A 21531-nucleotide genomic window follows, 5' to 3' on the forward strand; every position below is an offset into this window, starting at 1 on the left:
TATTAAGGCCTATTAGGTGGTTTCCAGGGACCCTGGTAGGAGTCCTCTTCCAGCAGGCTGCAACTGGGAGGGGGCTTTGGTGTATAATTTCTGGTGGGCACTTCAGTGTCCCCTTCCCTCCCCACACCCTGGTTCTTCAATGTATGTCCCTTACTGGGTTGTTTCCCTCCTTTGTCTACAGGCAATGACAGTGCCCAGGGGTCAGATTCTCTCCCTGCCAGAGGTGAGAGTCTGGGGCCCTGGAAGAAGAGACGGGCTAAGGTAAAGGGGGCCAAGCAAAGAGGGCATATGTGGGAGGTTGGGCTGAAGATTGGCTAGGTGGTGAGGCAGGGCCTTCAGAATGATGAGAGGCTAGAGGCCAGGGGGCCTTGAAGGATTCCCCTGAATCTGTCTGTCCTTCAGCTTGAGAGAATTGCCTGTTGTGGACCTGAGAAGAAAACCAGTCTGCAGTCCCTGTGTTGTTCCTGTGGTCCTCTGGCTTCTCTCCCCAGTACTGGGCCCTGGGATACTCATTGAACTCTAGTAGAATCAGTTTAAAAAAAGAACATTTGGGCATAGAGTGTGGAGAACTGTGTTAACATTGAGGCCTTCCGTTTACTATCTGTGTGACTTTAGACAAGTCATTTTTTTTTCCTTCTTTTTGGAGGGCAATTGGGGTTGTGACTTGTCCAAGGTTACATGGCTAGTAAGTGTGTCAAGTGAGGCTGGATTACTTCAGGGCCCGTGCTCTATTCACTGTGCCACCTAGCCGCCCCTAGACAAGTCATTTCACCTTAGCCTCAGTTTCTCCATCTGTTACAAGAGAATAGTAACACTTCCTTCCTGCCTCACAGCCTGTTTCTATTTCTTGAGGATCAGATGAAATAATATAAGCAAAGTATTCCATAAAAAGTTGTTTTTCTTTTTTTTTTAAACAGATGACACATAAAATATTCTGCCTACGCTTTCATCCATCTGTCTGTACTTTTATCCAAATTATTAAAAATTTCATGGGAGACTTCCATTTTGTTATTTCACTCTACCCTGTGGGTTCAACCATTCAAATGTGTCTAAATGATTATCATTTAATCCACATTTTTCTATGGGAATAATAGCATGAGAGACTTTCAAATGTCTTTCTAAAATATAGGCAATTTTATTTACAATATTCTGATCTCTTCCAATTTAGTATGTTGATAGGGGAGAAAAGGGGGAAATGAGGTTAGTCTGACTAAAACTGGTCTTGTGGAATCCATATTCTTCCTTTGTTATTACCATATTTTTTTTAAAGTTTTTATTGATAGTTTCTGTTTCTTACATCACCATACGTATGCCAGATAGCTCTTTCCCTCTGTTCTCTCAGAAAGTCATCCTATATGAAAAATAATATTTTTCACAGAGGAAAAAAAATAATCAGTACAACTGATAGATAAATTGAGAAATTCTGAAAATATGTGCAACCTGTAACATCTGAAGATCTTCCCCCTCCATGAAGAGTGAGTTGGGAGTGAATTTTCCTATCTCTTCTTTTGAGTCCTGCTTATTCTTTATAATTTTGTTAAATTAATTTTTGTTTTTTTTGGTTTGTGGTTCCTTCCATTCATGCTGTTGTAGTTACTGTGTATGTTGTTTGCTTGACTGCTCACTTCACTGCATAAGTTCAGTAGATCTTTCTCTGCTTCTCTCTGTATTTCACCACTTCTTCTTCTTGGTCACTAACCAACCCTTTACTTATACATTCTGAAATTTTGCAGGATTCAAAGCCAAGCACACCAGCATCTTACAAGTTCTGTTTGCTTTCCTTTGGGAGAAAATTGGGACATGTGTCTTTCTCCATTTCAGCAGTACTACTTCATTCTTCTTGAGCTTTCAAAGGTCACTTACTAGAAGTGAACATTTATCATTTCAGTTCTTTCAGTGTTCTGGGACATAGTTTATCTGCCTCTGATGACTTACAGCTCATCAAACCTTTAGTTGTCTGAACATGGTTAGCAATCCCCCAGTTAACCTTTTTGCTCTTTCTTCCAATTCAGATGTCACTATTTTTGGCTTGGAAAAAGAAGCAAAACAGGAATGACTTACCCTTACCTTCTTGCCTTTGTTCATTATTCAATCCAATAAACATTATTAAGTGCATACTGTGTGCTAATAATAGAATCATTCACCCTAAATTGTAGTCCGAATCTTTGGATTTTAGGGTCATAGATTTAAATTGGGAAGGAGCCCTAGAAACCTTCATTTTATAGATCAATAAATAGAGGTTGGAGGGTGAAGTGACTTGCATAAGGTCACGCAAGTAATATCTACATGTGGCAATTGCAGTGTTCTTAACAATTCTACCATGCTGCTTTCAGTACTTCTCTTTGCCCTACTTTTATTGTGTTAGTTTTCATACCAGCTTCAATGAATTCTGTGCTTTCAGAATTCCTGACTCTACTCTTAAAGGACTGTTCTAGCCTTGATTTTGTGTGTGTGTGTTCTTCCTGCTTCATTATTTGTTTTTGATCCTGTTTTCTATACATGGCTATGAAAAGTCTTGAGTAGGGATTATGGCATGTTACATTTTGTCAAGAAGAGTCTCTGTCCCAGTTAGATCTACCTAGCTGCCCCGACCTTCATCAGTTATAACAGCACAATGTTCCATCATATTCTGGTCATAATTTGTTCAGCCATTCCACAATTGATGGCACCCTGTCAGTTTCAGCTCTTTGCTTATGCAAAAATAGCTGCTAGAAATATTTTTGGTACATATGGTTCTTTTTCCTCTTTTTGTGATCTTTTTGAGTGTATAGAATTTTGCCAGGATGTAACCCATAGGCAAGATGGGGTTTTTGTTGTTTTTCTTTTGAAATTCAGTTTCCCAGCCTCAGACTAAATTGTAAACATCTGAAGGCCTTTGAACCCAGCTAATCCACAGCTGTAACACTGACACTAAGCCTGCCAGGTGCCTAGTTTTTGCACTGTGGGCTCAGGCAATCAGGTACTGTGCATGAAGGCTGGGGGGGAAGGGGAGCCTCTCCAAGTTGAGCCAATCAGATGCCAAGTAAAACCTTTTATAAGCTGGAAGCTTCATATCACCTTGGGATTCATGACTCCTGAGAACTCTTGGTGTCCTAGACAGATTCCAGGTAGCTGTTGTTAAATATCCTCCCCTCCTCCCCTCCCTCCAGCTACAGATGTAAACCCAGAGGAAGAAAATGAGCCTTAAGCATGCAACATTGGGAAGACTGAGACTCACTTAGGGACAGAGACTTTCAGCTGCAGTAGAGACCTCCCTGTTTTGAGCTGAAGGGTAGAGACCTGCTCAAGAAGGAGGCTTAGCTTAAGCACCTTTATCAAGGAGCCTCCAGCTGTGAAAGTGAATTAAGATGACAGTGCTGGTAATGAGTGTAAATATTGTTGTTGCCCCATTAAGCTTTGTTTTCTGGGAGGCAGAAGCTGAGCTGCTGGAGCCTGTTGTCAGACAGGAGCAGGGAGAGCTTGGAGTGGAGCAGTCTTTTTCCCATGAACTGAGACAAGAAGCAGAAGCAGAGAGCTGCCTGTGTGTGAACTCTGGCAGAAGCTGAGGTTGGCCAAAGGATGAGGAGTCATGGAACTCAAGTCAGCCTGAGTTAAGGTGAAAACTTTGTAGCAAGGCAGGAGCCTCCAGGTGGGAGCTTGCAACAGTGTGAAGAGAAGGATACACCCCCAAGAAGACTTTTAGGATTTGGAGACTCTGTTTTGATTGAAGGGATTGTAATCTATTGTAACCTAGGAGTGGAAGGTGTTTGTGTTCTCTGCTACCCCTGGGGATGTGTTCTAAGGTTCCCTGGCCTGGGACCCTCTCATTGTATAAAGAATATATAAGGTGGGGGATATGCTGTGCTATGTCATGTAATGATGCAATGATATATGCTGTGTGCCATGTTACATACTGAGTGTTATGTTATATACTGAATGATGTTTTGTTTAAACATTAAATAGATAGCTATGTGGCCACCCTGGCAGTAAGTTGTTATGAATTGTGAATGCTTTAGTTTCTTGAATAAGGTTTAGTTTTGAATAAGTGTGTTCATTATACCTTGTGATTAGACCCTTAAAATTATTCACAGCAGCAGCCCTCAGGTGTGTTGCCTTGATTGGTGTTACACAGGAATAGGACAAGCCCCTGTGTCCATAGCTTATATCCTCTTTTTTTTTTTTTAAATTAGACCAGCATTTATTTACCTTTTCTAGTACTGTGGCACCTTTCTGATTTCCAGCATCTTTCAAAGATCTTACTAGCTTAGAATTCAAATCTACCACATTTGTTTAGCATCCTAGGATGTAATTCATCCAGGTCTAGTGTTTTGAATTCATTGAGAGCACCTGGATGGATGACCATTTCGTCCTTCATCTTGAGTTTCTACTCTTAAAGGCAGTGAAAAAAATGAAATAAAGGGGATTGTGAAAATTACTGTATTGGTTCCATCTCTTTAAAAATAGGTCTCAATTATGTAATATTAAAATTAGCGATACAATGATCTAAGACAATTCCAACGAACTTATGATGGAAAATGTTGTCCATGTTCAGAGAAAGAACTATGGAATCTGAATGTAGATCAAAGCATACTATTTTCTCTCCCTTTTTTCCTGGTTGTGGTTTTTCCCTTTTAATTCTTTCACAACATGACTAATGTGGAAGTTGTTAAATATGATTGTGTGTATGTATATATAGAGCCTATATCAGATTGTATGCCATCTTGGGGAGAGGGAGAATGGAGGGGAGGGAGGGAGAAAAGAAAAATTGGAACTCAAAATTTTGCAAAAATGAATGTTGAAAACTATCTTTGCTTGTAATTGGGGGGAAAATAAAATAGTATTAAGTGGGAGAAAAAAAGGAAAAAAAATAGCGGGAGTTGTAGCCTGTGCAGATGAGGACTTGGAAGCTAAATGTGCTGATATTTTGAAGAAAATGATCAAAGAGCCTGGAGTTACTGGTCTACAAGTTTTTAACATGGATGAAACAAACTTATTCTGGTAAAGGGGTGGCTTCAGAATTTGTATTGCTAAGAAAAAAAAATTCAATGTAGATTTAAGTTTTTAAGGATCAGCTGAAACTTTTATTGGGAGATAATGCAAAAGGAAATTTAAAATTAAGGACAATATTTATTTATTTGTCTTGAAATCCTCATTCTCTGAGAAACTAAAACCATCTATCACTTTGGTTTCAGTCAAATAAGAAAACATGGCTGTCTTGCCCAGAGTACTGAGGTTAAATGACTTGCCCAGGTGTTTATAGTCAGTGTGTGTCAAAGGTAGGACTTGAATTTAGGTTATCCTAGCTCCAAAAGCTATTTTTGAAGATGGCTTTTCATTGAAAAATATCGTGTGCAACAACATTTCGTATAAAGCATTACTGATTTAAGATAATGCTCCAAGCCATTCAACTACCCAAAGTTCGTTGTTCAAGAATATAAAAGTAAGTTTTTTTGGGGGGGGGAGGGTGTCACGGAATACCTCTTTATTTTAACCCATGGTCTAAGGTATCAGTGCAACATGTGAGGTCTGCCTTAAAAAAAAAAACACCTTTTGAATAGACAATTACTAAACTACAATCAGTGATGCAATTTCTTTAGATGACTTCTGGAAAAATTATAACATCAAGATTCATTCAAGAATATCTTCCACATTTGACAACTAACAAGCAATATGAGTGCAGTTTGGAGTTGTATTTTGCTACATAGTGCTTTAAAGGTTCTCTCACAAAGACTGTTAAACAAGGAATAACAAGCACTGGAAGAAAGTATTAAGTCAGAGAACTAAAAACTAAAAAATAATGTTTGGGAATTGCTTTATGTGCACTCAGAAGAATCAACTAATGGTAATCATTTAGATCAACACTGAGTATTTGAAAAGGCCATTATGTAAGAGTAATATACAAATGAAGGAATTCACTTTAAAAGAATATGACTATATCTTTTGAGCAGTAGAAGTTGAGAAGCAAAAAATTATGAATGCTGACTCTAAATCAAAAGTATGCACATTTGTAGATGCATATTGTCAGTGTAGATTTAACTTCAGGTAAAATCAATAATTTTAAAAATTTGGCTTTCTGTAACTTTTCTATTACTCTGTAATAAATGTGAATCAAATATACATTTTTCTTGTCCTTTGCTTTTATATTACATTAATAAACACCTAAAAACTTTAAAACTTTCATTTCATATTTCATTGGTCAGGAACCACTTTTTTGCATATAACTTTGAATAGTGCAAATTAATAATTCTGCTGTCTCACAGGATTCATTTGGGGGAAGCTAGCTGTAATTGCTTTGTGTGTAAATTTTATCTTTTCCAGTAAAATTGTAAGCTTCTTGAGAACAGGGACTATTTCAGTTTTGTTTTTGTATTCCCATTAGTTCCATGTTTGGCACATACTAGATACTTAATAAATTTTTGTTGATCATGGAAATGATAGTTGGGAGGAGCAGATAAAAAAATGAAGCCTCATGTGAAACTTATCTTTGCACAGGTGTCCCTGTTATGTATAAAAATGAATCAGGTATTTGGAATTAGCCAAACCTTTCACACTTATTAACAAATTCTCTTTTCTAAAATGTATAGAGTAGCTTATTTTCTAGGATTGGGTCAGTCAAATAACTAATTGCCCTTTAATAATTATCTTTGCATTTTCAATCCACAGAATTCCAAGATATATATAGTCAAACCTGTACTCATTGGAAAATAAGTTTTTCCCCAATAAAATCTCTCCCCTGTTCTTTGTAATTAATATATTCTCAAAGAGATAATACAGTAATGACCAACCAGAACATTTTCAGAGATATTCTATTTTATACATTGGAAATTCACATTATTGTTGGATGTGGGTGGCACATGTTTGTGGTCCCTGCCAATAGGGAGGCAGAGGCTGGTGAATTGCTTAAGCTTGGGAATTCTGAGCTACAGTAAGACAAAAGTCAGTAATCTGATGTCTATATTAAGTCCAATATCATCGGTGTGGTGAGTTCTTGAGAGTGGGCAGCTATCAGGCTGCTTAAGGAGGGATGAATTGGCCTAGGTCAGAAATAGTAGATCAAAGCTTATATGCCATTCAGTGATGGCATCAAGTCTTTCAGTGATGGCTGTGTCTCTAGCCTGAGAGAGATAGGAAGACTCAGTTTTTTTTTAAAAAAGAAAATTTATGTTACTTCCTTCTCTGACCCATGTTGTGTACTTGCTTCCCACATTCCCACTTCTGTGTGAACAGTTTACAAAGTAGTGAAGATGATTATAGTCATGTTATATAATATGTAAGTTATGTTATACATGGTAATCCACCATTCATTCGTTACTCATCTCATTACATGTCATCTTAAATATTAGGTATCCCACACTTGTCCGGATGGTTCAGAGCCTTGTGACAAACTATGTCATAGATAATGTGTAAAGTACTCTTTTTATTGTGTTTTATCTTTGGTACATTGGCTACTAGACTGTAAGTCTTATCACCAGCTTGCCTTTTTGATGTCAGTTTTTAAGATATCTTTACATTTTTCTAAATGGTATATAGTTTTAAGACCATAATTTGGGAGTGATTTGGGGATTTAAAAAATATCTTTTGAAAAATATTCTTAAATCTGAATTCTCTGTCTTATATTTGCTGTGGTCTTATGTCCTAATTAGCCAATCTTCAAATCAGCCACTTGTGATACTTTGGGAAATTAGCACTTCAGACTAGCAAGCTAATGTCAACATTGATGCTTTGGTTAATGCTGATATAGTCAAAATAATGGTTGAAATAGATCTTTTTGGCTTTAATTCTTTGTACTTTTTAATTATGAAAAGGTTTGGGTTTGTTTCATATAGTAAGTAATGTTGGGAAGTTAAGGAAAAGCTTGACTAGAGCATATTACAGCAGCTTTGGGTATGAAATTATGCCATGAATGTAGTTTTAAAAATAAACAGCTCAATATTTGTCCAGTGTTCTTGAATTGGGAGTTTCTTTTCAGCATATGGCAGGAACTATATAGAGATGAGACTGAACCACATAATCTCACTTTTTTTTTTAAGCAATTGGGGTTAAGTAGCTTGCTCAAGATTACACAGCCAGTTATTTCTGGGTGTGGTGCTAAGTATCTGAGCCTGGATTCAATCCCCAGGTCATCCCGACACTGGGGCTGGTGCTCTTCCTCGCTGAGCCACCTGGCTGCCCCTACTTTTTTTTTTAAAAAAGTTTTATTCAATCTGTTTTTTACGTCGTAATTATTTCCTGTTATGGTTCCGTTTCCACTGAAATCTCTTTTGTATCAAAGGAAAATGGAAAATAAACTGCCTGACAGTGTACAAAACATTCTACTCCCATCATTCCCCTACCTCCTTTCTGAGAAGAAAGAAGTGCATATTTCATCATTTGTTTTGTATGACCATGATTATTTTTTAAAATAATCTTAAAAGATATTCATTCTCATTGACATTTTTTGATTCTTCTGTTCTGAGACATTCATGCCCCTCAGCAGAAGATGAGGGCCAGAAGGTTATATTTTAGTTCTCTAGAGAGAATTAAGGAGAGAGGCCAGTGAAATGTTGCTAAGCTCAGGTTCAGTGTAACTGTTACTTGAACTAGATATTTAATTGTGGGACAAGAAAACACTGGGGGAGTGGGGCTGGGAGGAGTGGACCTATGATTTCACTGGTATTGGAAACTACCTCTACCTGTGCTACTGTGTCTCCTCTGCTGTATAAAGTCTGGGAGCCTCAGCATTGAAAGGTTGAGCGACTTGCTGAGTGATTACTTAGCCTAGATGAAATCTTATTTACCTGGAGACTGACAATCCACTATACCATCCTGCCTCTTTCAAGGGTATAATTAATAAACTTTTTGGTAACTGATTAGAGGTGAGAAAAGAGATAAAATTGAGGGTGCAGAGCAACCATAGATACTTTTAATTTTTCTGATTATTTTTGCTGCTGATTCATTCTCAGGGGTCTGTGTCAGAGGTACAAAGAGAACTAAAAATAGATTTAGACTAGTCTTAAACTAATCAGACTGGTCAGGTAGTTCTGTGTTCTCAAATTCAACTTGGTGATGGATCTCTGCACTGCGTATTGACTTAGAGCACCTAAAAATAACATTATCTGTGTTGTTGTATTTTATCTGTATTTTGTTAAACATTTCTTGGTTTCATTTTAATCTGATTTGGGCAGCTCTGGGGGTAGGGGTAGGAAGGGAGTTTTCCATTTTCAGTAAACATTTTTTGCCTTCTGTGTGCCAGGCACTATGATAATAAGCACTGGAGATACAAATCATAAAAAGACAATTCCTGCCCTCAAGGAGCTTACAATCTAACGGAGGACGACAAAGAAGAAGGGTGGAAGTGGGGTCCCAGGACCAGGAGAACTGCACAGAAAGTTGCGTTACTTTGAAAGTCCAGGTCCTAAGCTCTATAAAGGAAAACTTTAGGAGGACTTTAGTGCTTCACCCCCCAGCCCTCCAGTGAGAGGAGAGGAGGCTGAGGGAGCTGGGAAGGTGAAGAATATCCATACCAGGGTTAAAAGGTGTGATGATTTCAGATAATTAGCTTATCTTGGGATGTATGTCCTGTTCCTTGGAGTTTAAACAAGTCCATCCTGCCTATGGAAAATGGACATTTTGACACTTCTAATGTGGTAAACTCCCTTAATTTTTCCTTTGCAAAATGACTGGGTGTAACCAGATCAGAGGTTCTCAAAAATATATTTAGTTTGCCTCTGGGAGTCCCTGAGACCCTATTCGGGAGTTCATGAGGTCAAAACTATTTTAATAATAATTCTAAGACCATGTCTATTAAAATATTCCTTCTATTTCTGACTACATAGCAGAACAAGGCTGAGCTTTCTTCATGTAACAATAACCGACATTTATACAGCGTTTACTGTGTGGCCAGGCACTATGCTAAGCACTTTGCAGTTGCTATTATTATCCCCATTTTACATATATTTCAACCAAAACAACATAATCCCACATTAGAACTCCTTAGAGTCCTCGATAATTTTTAAGATAATAGGACCCGAGACAAAAAAGTTTGAGTGCTGCTGAACTCAGTATCAAATATTACCCCAGTATTGTTTCTTCTTTAGAATTTTTAGAATTTTTTTTAGACTCGTTTTTAGAATTGTTTCTTCTGTCCTACATCTTTTCAGGTTATGTACATATGGCAGTTCCAGTTGACCTCTTTGGTAACTTATATTCCTTAAGATTTTTTTTAAATCAAATCCGTGTGCTTATAGCTCTAATCTTGAGTGGAATATTAGAAGTATAGAACAGACTTGATAGAGGGAAACTGAAAGAGAGAAGGTTTGAAACAGCTGTTGTAGTCGGCCAAAAAATCCACAGAGACTTTTTACTTATATCCATCCTTCTCTCATTAACAGTTATACTTTCTTCCCACATTTCCATTCTTTCTCCTTAATAGTGCATTCAGTCACCAAGGAGAAGCATCATCTTTTCATCAGTTGGGTGGTATATTGGATAGAACACTGGACCTAAAAGGAGACCTGAATTCAAATCTATCCTTAGACACTTCCCAGGTGTGTGACTCTTGGGCAAGTTGATTAATCTATCTAAGCATTAGTTTCCTCCTCTACAAAAATGGGGTCCTAATAGCACCCACCTTGTAGGATTGTTAGGATAAAGTGAAATGTTTGTAAAGTGCCAGCTACAGTTATTCATTAGTGACTGTAGCAAAGGATAAGAAAGGGGTACTTTAAAAGGATACGGAGGTATAGAGAAGAGGCAGACTTTTATTTTCTCAGTAAAGAAGGTAGTATGGGTTTCTTGATTTTTTTTTATTTTAATTTATTTACTTTTAGTTTACAACATTCAGTTTCTCAATCCCTTGAGTTGCAAATTCATCAAAATCAAAAATTCATCATGCAAATTCATCAAAATCAAAAATTGCAAAATCGTGCTCCCTTCTCCCCTCCCCTCATGGCGGCATGTAATCAAATAAAGGATCTACAAATACCTTGTAGTATGGGTTTCTGCTAAGCAAAGGTAAAACTTCCCAGTTTGTTTTAACTTTGTAGGATCATAGATTTGGAGCTGGAAGCTACCATAGAATCCAACCCCGTCATTTTATAGAAGCTGAGACTGGGAGGGTAAGTGACTTGCTCAGGGTCACTTTGCTCTTAATTGTCTGCTGTAGAACTTAAACATCTTTCTTTGTGACTTCAGGCCCCATCCTCTATGCTTTTTGCCACCTAGTTCTTATTTTCCCTTTACTGTTGAGAATGCCATTGTCCTTGTGTTCACTTGCAAGCAAGATTTCCATTCCCTTGCAAATCTATGAGATATATTTTTTGAGCTTAAGCTACTATTCAGAAGTCTTTGGACCTCAGTGTAAGTGCTGAAGAAATTATATTGTTTTCAGAATCTATCTGTACAAATGACAAGCTTCCAACTAAATTTTGATTGGAAGCGGATTAATCTTTAGTGCAAAATGACATGCTAAAGGCGAATATCAAGGGAAAAATCTAATAGAATTCTGTAAATGCCTTCCAAGTGATTGATATGCTTAATTGAAATCATATACTTGTGGATTGATTTATGTCTATGATCAAACATTTTCAAAGATTAAATACTTAAATTTTCATTGCAGATTAGTATTAACAGATAAACATTTGCAGTTGATTTTGATGATAGGGAACACTAACTTTGAACTCTAGTTAAGTGAAATGTTATGCTCTAAAAAAGAAGTCCATCTTTCTCACTCAGATCTGTATTAATTTTTTTCTTTATTCAGTTATTTTATTTTGAACATAAAAAATCTGTGGAAGTTTATTTTCTCTTTGCCATGTAAGTACCTGTATAATATCTTTGATTTTACCTTTTGGCCTGTAGAGCCTAAAATATTTATTATCTGGCTCATTATTGAAAATGTTTGCTAACCCCTGATTTAAGTAGATAAGTCCTAAGGAGTTATCTGAAACAATAGAGTTTTAGTGACCTACTTGGACTCACAGAACTCGTTAAGCATAAGAACCTTGATTTGCCTCTCAATCTTAAGGACTCCCATTCAGTCCCTCAGTGTATGCTCTCTGACTGGCTTAGAACAGAAATCATGAATCGGGAAATAGTTATACTGTATCCAAGTCCAAAAATAATTGCATCTTAGATCAGGGTTACTGTCATTGATGAATGTATAGTTTAAAATTAGGAAGAGTAATTGTAGAGGGTTCAAAGTTCATACTGACACCAAGTGAAATGAGATTTTTATTTAGTTCTATCCTGTGTTCCAATTCTGGCTACCATTACTTTTGGAGTTGGAGGGCTATGGAAGGGGAAAAAAGAAGAGAAAAAATGCAGGATATGGCAGTGGGATATTTCAGAATCTTTTGGAACCACTCAGAGGTGAGGGAGTAACTCTAAGCTGCTTAGCATCTAAAAGAAAAATCACCAGCCCCACATCATGAGTTTTTGGTTTGGGATTTTTTTTTGAAGGGGGTTGGGTATGACATAAAAGCTTAGTTAGCATCTTGATTTCCTTTGACTCCATTCTTCCCTATTGAGTCTCACTTTGGTGTGAATGCTATTAGTATACCATCAGCAAAAGAATGCCCATTTGTGTTGGGGTACCTGGGACTTGACTCAAAGAATTCTAAGCAATCATTCCCTCAGGTGTTCCTACCTCCTCATCTTGCTTCCCTCCTCCTAACTTAAAACAAACAAATAAAAGTATTACAGGATTTTTTTGTGTTGTGGTCATTTCATCTTAATTCCCTCCCCTTCCCCCCCAAAAAGAATTTCTTTTTGCCCTTTGTTCTTTTAACAAAGAATATTTAAATAGAACCCATTGAATCATAATCTCCATATTCATTCAGATAATTGTTTACTAGATTGATCATAGTACTAGCCTGGCACGTGGTAGATTCTTAATAAACACAAGTTGACTGATCATTACATTGAAGCAGAGTTGTACTCCCGGTTAATGTTTTCATCAACTTTATTGTAGTCATTGTTGTTCTGTGCTTCTAGTTATGTTTGGTAATGCCTTCTAATATTTATCATGATTTCCCATTTTTGCTATTTCTTATGGAGCTTTATATACCCAAGTTTGTTAAACTATTCCCCATTTAATAGAAGACTACTTTGTTTCCAGTATTTATTTCCACAAGTATGCTGCTGTGAATATTTTGATATATAGTCTTCTAGATTTTTAAAAGAATTTTGTAATAAATATGATGCTTTGTAAAGCCTCATATTATTTAGTGGGTTATACCTTAGTTCTTCCTTTTGATTTTTTTCTTTTTTTTTATACCATATGCCAACAGTAATTAAAAGATATATGTACATTTCTTTCAGGTGTTGGGAAATCATGTTTACTGCTACAGTTTACAGACAAGAGGTTTCAGCCAGTGCATGACCTTACTATTGGTAAGTTTCATAAATTCATAGTTTAAATAAAACTGAAGGGATGGGAAGGCATTTAATCATTTAAAGGATATATAGAGTGTTGTTGGGGTAAAGGATCCATATTATTATAATTCTAAGATGAGTGAAATTGGGTAGATTTCTATGGGAAAAAAAATTTGAATCAAATGCTTTTAAGTGCCACTGCAGGTATAAAGTATTAAATATCCTCTACTAAAAGACTGTTGTTGCCCTAAATGTTTTTACAAGATGAGATGTTTAATGAAGGAAAGATAATTTTTTACCTGGCTTTGCATGAAGACACCTTCTTACCTTCCCCTACTAGGCCCCAACCCTGCCACCCATTCTGCTTTTGTAAAGCTATACTTTGGAGAAGACAAAAATCTTTCTCTTTGCATCCTCTTACTAATTATTGCTTGTATTTTTCTACTGTGGGACCAAGCAAAATAAACCCAATGTGACTTCCTGTGGCAGCTCTTCAAATATTTGAAGAAAACTGTTATGTATTTCCTGTATCTGCTCATCTTCAGACTGGACATCCTTAGGACCTAGATTTGAAATCCTGGCTTTGCTGCTTAACAATTGTGTGATCTTTGACAAATCACTCTCTTGGCCTCAGTTTCTCATTTGTAAAATGAGAGAGTTGATCTTGATGCTCCTAATTTCCTGGTTGCTCTGGACTCTTTTCAGCAAAATCGTTCCTAAAATGTGATGCTCAGAAATGAATACAGTATGTCAGATTAGTGTAGCAAGGACTATCAGTGCCTTGATTCTGGGCACTGTGCCTCATCTAATGAAGTGTAAGATTAGATTTGCTTTTTTAGGGGCTGACATATCAAACCTTTGACTCTTGTACTTTTAGTTCACTAAAACCCCCATATCTTTTTATTTTTAGTTGAACTGTGTTCTAGACATCTCTCTATCCTGTCCTTTACAAAGTTAACTGTTTATATTCAAATATAAGACTTTACATTCTCTAACCTCACAAGATGAAGGTATATTGCAAGAAACTTTATCATAATTCATTGAATAGTGTGAGTTCAGAAGAGGTTAAGTTTGTAGGATGGGATTTAATTTTTTAAAAATTTAAATTTTGTGATAGGCTAAGGATACAAAGGTAAAAATGAAAAACATTCTTCTCAAGGATACTTAACTTGCTGTTAGCAAGTAAAAGAATATAGCACATTAACAGTAAATATTTCCTGGACTGTGAATTTTGAGGGAGGCTGCACTTTTTATAACTCTTTCAAAATTAGGGCAAACATTCACAAGTCCAAATCTTTTTCTGATACCACTATTATTTATATCATTCCTAGATTCAAGACATGGAAATAAGGTGAACCTCTGATCTGATACAAACCAAGATGTAGGCCAAGTTACAAAGAAGTAAATCAGGGGCTCATATAAAAGTTCCTGCCCTGTTTAAATTCCATTTTAAAAAAATAATTAAATGTGTGAATACTTTAAAAGATATAATTGTATACATATCTGACAAAGAAAAAGATCAAGTCATCATAGTTGGTCTCAGCACTTAATTCTGAGACTGTCTTTGGAGAGAGAAGAATGGGTATCAGGCTAATGGCCAAGAGATATTCCAATTAGATTATTTTGGTGGTAGAGAGTGGAAAAGCTGGATGTCACTGGCTGCTACAGTGGGATCCAAGCTATCTGTGGTTGACCTGAAATATTTTGAGGATAAAAACTTCACAAATAAAGTTGAAAGGACATAGTTGGCAATTAGTAAATAGCTAGTCACAACTATTGAATGAGTGATTATTGATTAACTGACTAAAGGTACAGGGAATATTTAGCCTGGAGCAGAGAAGGCAGAGGAAGGAGCATAATAGCTATGTTAAATTAATTTCAGCCATCATCTCTATACGATGATTCTCAGATCTATTTATCTAACTCTTACCTCTCTCCTGACTTAAAATTTCCTATTTCCAACTGCCTGTTGGACATCTTGAACTGGATGTCTGATAGACATCTTAAACTCAGTGTGTCCAAAACTGAATTCATTTTCTTTCTCCTGGGACTTCCTTCTTCCCCCTTCCTAATTTCTCTATTACTGTTCAGGTTAAAACTACATCTCTCATACATACCCCCTTCTCTTCTTTGATGCTCCAACCCTCATCATGTTAAGCCTGAATTATAGCAATAGCTTTCTAGTTGGGTTGGTCTCCCTGCCTCATGGCTTTCTCCACCCCAGACTGCCCTTTACTCAACTGTCAAACTGATCTTCCTAAAGTACAATCTGGCTGTATTTCCTACCCTATTCAGTAAACTCAATTGGCTCCCTATCACCTCCAACATCAAATATATCTTCTTTTTGGGTTTCAAAGTTCTTCATGACCTGGACTCCTTCCTTTCTAGTTGTCTTATACATTATTCCTCTTCATGTACTTTATGATCCCAGGACACCTCTATCTCCAAACTACATGCATTTTCATTGGCAGTTGTTATGATTGGAATTCTCTCCTCTTTCCTGGTTTTAGCCTCCTGGCTTTTCTAGATTCCTTTTTTTGGTCCCTCTTAATGCTAATAATGCTAATACCTTCCCTGAGATGACCTCCATTTTTCCTGTGCCTATCTTGTTTGCATGTTGTCCCTCCCATTTGATTGTAAACTCTTTGAGGACAAGTATTTTTCCTCTTTCTTTGTATCCTCAATGCTTAGCACAGTGCTCAGGACAAAATAGTGCTTAATGAGTGATTGTTGACTTGAAGAAGGATTTGACTTGTTCATTTTGGAGTCTAGTACAAATCAAGATGGGTAAAAAAAGATTGCAGAGAGGCAGATTTTAGCTTGAAGTCAGAAAAATCTTCCTGAAAGAGCTGTATAGAAGTGGAATGGATCTATCTTTGGAGTGAGTGCCCTCCTCATTCAAAGTGCCCAGGCAGACTGGATGAACAAGTGCTGGACGTGATTTTTTGTTCATATATGCATTGGACTAAGTGCCCTCTGATGTCTCTTCTAGCTCTAAAATTCTGTGACTGTGAAATACAGAGTACTTTTAAAAAGGTGAAATCACTAACAACTGGTGGATCATGAAAAGCCTTGTGTAGTAGGTAGGTCACATCTGATCTGTGCTTTGAAGAAAACTAGAGAAATCCTAAGAATTGGAGTAACTACATTCCATTTGTGGGAAACCACCCTATAGAAAGGCATAGAAGCCATAAAAATTGTCATATAAAGGGAGTAGCAAATAGTTCAGTTTGGAATGTAGAATGAATCAAGTTAAATAATATTAAGTGAATCCAGAAAAGAAGCCCCTTTATATTTTTTTTCATTTTTTTCCTTGAAAAATTTTTTTAAGGAAAAAAACAGCCTTTTCTTTTCAGACAAATTTTAGTCCATTTTTTCCTGTCTAAATTTTTGGTCTATCACTGAATAATAAAATTAATTTAGATATTATAATGTCTTTGTACTTATTTGGTTTTAAGGATAGGCTTATTTCTTCGTAGACCCTTAAATGTTGTATAAATAGTAGCTATTTTGAATGGAATTTCTATCTTTTCTAGCTGAATTTCTTTGATAATATGTAGAAAAGATGATTATTTGTGTGAGTTTATTTTATATACTGTCATTTTGATAGTTTTCTGTGTAGAATAATAATAGCTAACATTTCTGTAGTATCTATGTGCCAGATACTGTGCTAAGCACTTTATAATTATTATCTTAGTTGATCCTCAAAACAACACATAGGGAGGTAGGTGGTAGTATTATCCCCATTTTACAGATGAGGAAAGTGAAGCAAATAAGTGACTTGCCTAGGATCACACAGATAAATAGGTATCTGAGGCTAGATTTGAACTCAGGTCTTCCTGACTCCAGGTCCGATTTATGCACTGTGCACTTCCTGCCTGTTGTTGGTACGTGATAAAGTATTATTGGAAAATATGCATCAGGTTGAACTTAGAAAGGGCATGGCTAAGAGTAGCACAGAATGGGTAAGCATAGGTGGGTTGGAATAATTACTTTATGTGTGCCAGGCATTGTCCTAAGGCAAGGGTCAGCCAGCTAATCCTTTACCTGTTTTAGCACCCAGGTGAGCTAAGAATATCCTTTACATTTTTAAACAAAGCTTTATTGTTTCTAAAAATGCAAAAAAAAAAAAAATCCTTAGTTCTCCTTGGATTTGGCTCTCCAGCTGTAGTTGTTGACCCCTGTACCAGACTTTGAAGATACAAAGGTGGAAAGAAAGGTAAATTCCCTTTCCTTGAGGAGATTACATTCTCCTGGGAGAGATAACATGTGTATAGACAGGCAAATAAGAATACAAACACAATTTTTATGTTGGACTCTTAGTTTATATTATGTATAGCTATTTCACTGAAGTTAGTGTTTTCACTTTTATTTTTTTAATTGTCTCTCTTGGGTTCTTTGTGGATCATCATGTCACCTACAAATGTAACTAGAATAATAGCTAACATTTACATATCACTTTAAAGTTTGCAAAGCACTTTACAAGTATCTTTTTATCTCATCCTCACAACAACCCTGGGAAGTAGGTGCTATTATTATCCCCACTTTACAGATGAGGAAACTGAGTCAAGCAGCAGTCAAGTCACAGATCTACCAAGTATCTTAAGTCAGGATTTGAACTCAAGTCTTCCCAAAATTTAAGCCCTGTGCTCTATCCGCTGCACAGTAATTTTGTTTCTTTACCTCCGTTTCTTTTTCTTTCCTTATTGCTGTAGTTAACATTTCCATTATTACATCAAATAATAGTTGTGATAATGGACATCCTTGCTTCATGAAACCCTTATTTTATTGCAAATGCCTCTAGTAGTTCTCCATTAAAGATAATCCTGGTTCTTGCATCTAGATATTCCATTTACCATATTAATGAAAGGTCCATTCATTCCTATGATTTTATTTTGCTTTTTCTACTTATCTTGATATACCATCAATATGATTGTTTTTTTTAATGTGTTGCTGTAGCCCCTTTGTTAATACTTTATTCAATATTTTTACATTAATAATCAGAGGTACTGGTCTAGTTCTTTTTCTCTGAATTACCTCTCTCTGATTTAGGAATCAGGACCATATTTTGTTTTATAGAAGGAATTTTTGTTAATTTCCTTTATATCCTCTTCATTTGTTTTTTCTTTCTATTGGTAATTTGATTTTTCCCTCAAAAAAGTCAAATTAACTAATAGTTTATTTTGCTTAAAACCAGCACTTAATTTTATCAATTCCATGGTTTTTTAATGGTTTGTCTTTTATTTTTGAAAGTTTCTATATGTGTATTTAGTGTATGCCTTTTCCCCTCCCTTTTCTGTCTTAAATCTTCAAAAGAGAATTAAGTCCATCTGTGACCCTTGAACACAATTATTTTCCCCCTATCAGAATGGAAGTAGGTATTATTTAGTGTCTTTCAATTGCTCAAATGTATTTATCCAAAAGTTTCTTTTGACTTACGGATTTATATTTCATAGTTTCTGCTCATCTCAGTCTTTTGGAATTCCTGAAAAATCTTCTTTTAAAGTGCCCTCCCCGGGGGCAGCTAGGTGGCTCAGTGAATAGAGCACAGGCACTGGAGTCGGAAAGACCTGAGTTCAAATCCTGCCTCAGACACTCAACACTTACTAGCCATGTGACCTTGGGCAAGTCACTTAACCCCAACTGCCCTACCTTCCTCCCCCCCCCCCAAAAAAAAAAAAGTTCCCTCTCCACCCCTCTTAGGCTTTTACTCAACAAATTTACTAGAAAATATGTTAGACTGAATCCTAATGGAGAAATCCAGAAAAAATTTAATCAAGTCATTTGTCTAACCCAGCTTAATATAAGGAGACAGGCGGGAAGGTCTACAGTCATTGGGGACTTGGTTAGGAGAAAGATCCTGCACTGGCACAGGTTCTGCATCCGGTCAAGAGGAAATTATAGACCCGGCCTGCATACGAGCTTACAATCATGCAGGGTAGATATTATATTCATTTATGTGCGAGTCAAAAGACATTACTCATACCATTTAACCATTTTTGCCTTCCTTAAAGTTCTGTGGCAACAGGCAAATGAGGAAGCTATAGTCACAACTCTTCACATAGGTGACCCAGGGCATAGGGTTGTCTTCTCACTAGACTGTAGCAGCAGTAGGATTTGGCAGCCACTCTGAGTGTCTGAGCAGTCTTTTTTTTTTTTTATTTAACAATATTTTGTTTTTTTTTTTTCAAATGCATGTAAAAACAATTTTCAACATTCATTTTTGACAGATTTTGAGTTCCAAATTTCTCTCCTTTCCTCCTTCACCTCCCCTAGACATCAAACAATCTAATATAGATTATTCATGTGCAGTAATATAAAAGATAATGTCCACATTAGTCATGTTGTGAAAGAAGAAACAGAAAAAAACACAGGAAAAATGATGTTAGTATACTTCAATCTGCATTCAGACTCTATCAGTTCTTTCTCTGGATATGGATAGCATTTTCCATCATGAATCTTTTGGAATTGTCTTGGATCGTTGTATTTCTGAGAAGAGTTAAGACAATCACATTTGATCATTGTACAGTATTATTGTTACTGTGTACAGTGTTCTCCTGGTTTTGCTCACTTGACTCAGCATCAGTTCTTTCAGTCTTTCCAGATTATTTTTTTGAAATCTCCCTTTGGGTAGTCTTTTTTAAGGACTGCACTGCTTACCACCTCGCATGAGGAAGGGGCTAGAAAATGGTCCCCTAAAGATTGTCTGCTTCACCTAACATAACCCTGGCCTGCTTACTGTGGCAGGCAGGGATCCTACCCTGTGTTCAAAAGACACACACAAAAAAAAAATGTACAAAAACTCTTGCACAGAATTGCAGTAGCTCAAAAGAAACATGAGATGCACAACTTTAGAGACATCTCCTCTCCAAATGTTCATATGGACTATTTGTGCCTGACCTGTGGTAGAGCCTTCTGATCTTCTATTGATCTGATCAGCTATAGTAGGACACACTGTTCATACTCTACATTTTTCACAGGCTGCCTAAAATCCTTTGGTGGGCCACATATTGTACAGGCCTGCAGTAGATGAAAAAAGACCCATTAGTGAGCTATTACAGTAGTTCAGGTGTCCACTGAATTGTTGGTGAGAATTCTTTGAGGTGTTTGTAAGAATAGATAGAGAGGTAAGAGGGAAATTTTAATTAAGTGAATTCAAAGTAAATTTGAAGTTGATAGTTTGACAATTCACTGACATTTTCAGTTTTCAAAAGGAAGAATTTTCACCCTAACAAATTATTATAATTTCTGTTTATTAATGTTCTGCTGAAATTGGTACTTTTACCTGAGAATTAAGAATACAGTGTTTTGGGATTTATATATTTTCTTATGTATACTTTCTTTTTTATAATGTCTTCCTCAATTGCATGTAAAAACAATTTATAAAATTTGTTTTTTAAAATTTTGAGTTCCAAATTTCTCTCCCTCCTCCCTTTTCTCCCTCTCAGAGATCGTAGGTAGTTGGACATAGGTTATACATGTGTAGTCACCAAAAACATATTTCCATATTTAAAAAAAAAAACCCATGACGAAAATGAAGTGAAAAATAGTTATGCTTCAATCTGCATTCAGACTCCATCAGAGCTTTCTGTGGATGTAGATAGCATTTTTCATCACAAGTCCTTTGTCTTAGATCATTGTTTTGCTGAGAATATCTAATCATTGTACAGTATTGCTGTTAACTGTACAGTGTTCTCCTGGTTCTATTTACTTTGCATCAATTCATCTAAGTCTTTGTAGGTTTTTCCTGAAATCTGCCTTCTTGTCATTTCTCAGAGCATAATAGTATTCCATTTCGGTCATATACCACAACTTGTTCAGCCATTCCCCAATTGATGGGCATGCCTTCAATTTCCAATTCTTTGCCATCACAAAAAGAAGTAGTCTAAATATTTTTGTACATATAGGTTCTACTTCCCCATCCCCTTTAAAAATCTTTGGGGATGCAGACCTAGTAATGATATTGCTGGGTCAAAGGGCATGCAGTTTTATCACTCTTTGGGATCATTGTTCCAAATTACTCTCCAGAATGGTTGGATCAGTTCACACCTCCACCTGCAGTGCATTAGTATCCCAACATCCCCTCTAACATTTATCATTTTCCTTTTTTGTCATATTAGCCAATCCTGATAGATGTGAGATGGTACCTCAAAGTTATTTTAATTTGCATTTTGCTGATCATTAGTGAATTAGAAAAAA

At 36.5% G+C, this 21531-nt stretch overlaps 1 protein-coding gene across 1 annotated transcript in view; it reads left to right on the top strand.

Annotated features, from left to right (window-relative positions):
• RAB2A (RAB2A, member RAS oncogene family) overlaps positions 1–21531 on the top strand; it is a 102903-nt gene that overhangs the window by 12458 nt on the left and 68914 nt on the right. The window contains exon 2 of the mRNA XM_069099998.1: positions 13279–13350. Within this exon, the coding sequence (XP_068956099.1) occupies positions 13279–13350 (72 nt within the window). The remainder of the gene's footprint in view (positions 1–13278; positions 13351–21531) is intronic.

Source organism: Petaurus breviceps, unplaced genomic scaffold, assembly GCF_028583685.1.
Source record: "Petaurus breviceps papuanus isolate PSGF00001 unplaced genomic scaffold, PetGlider_PUasm1.0 38, whole genome shotgun sequence".
NCBI lineage: Eukaryota > Metazoa > Chordata > Mammalia > Diprotodontia > Petauridae > Petaurus > Petaurus breviceps.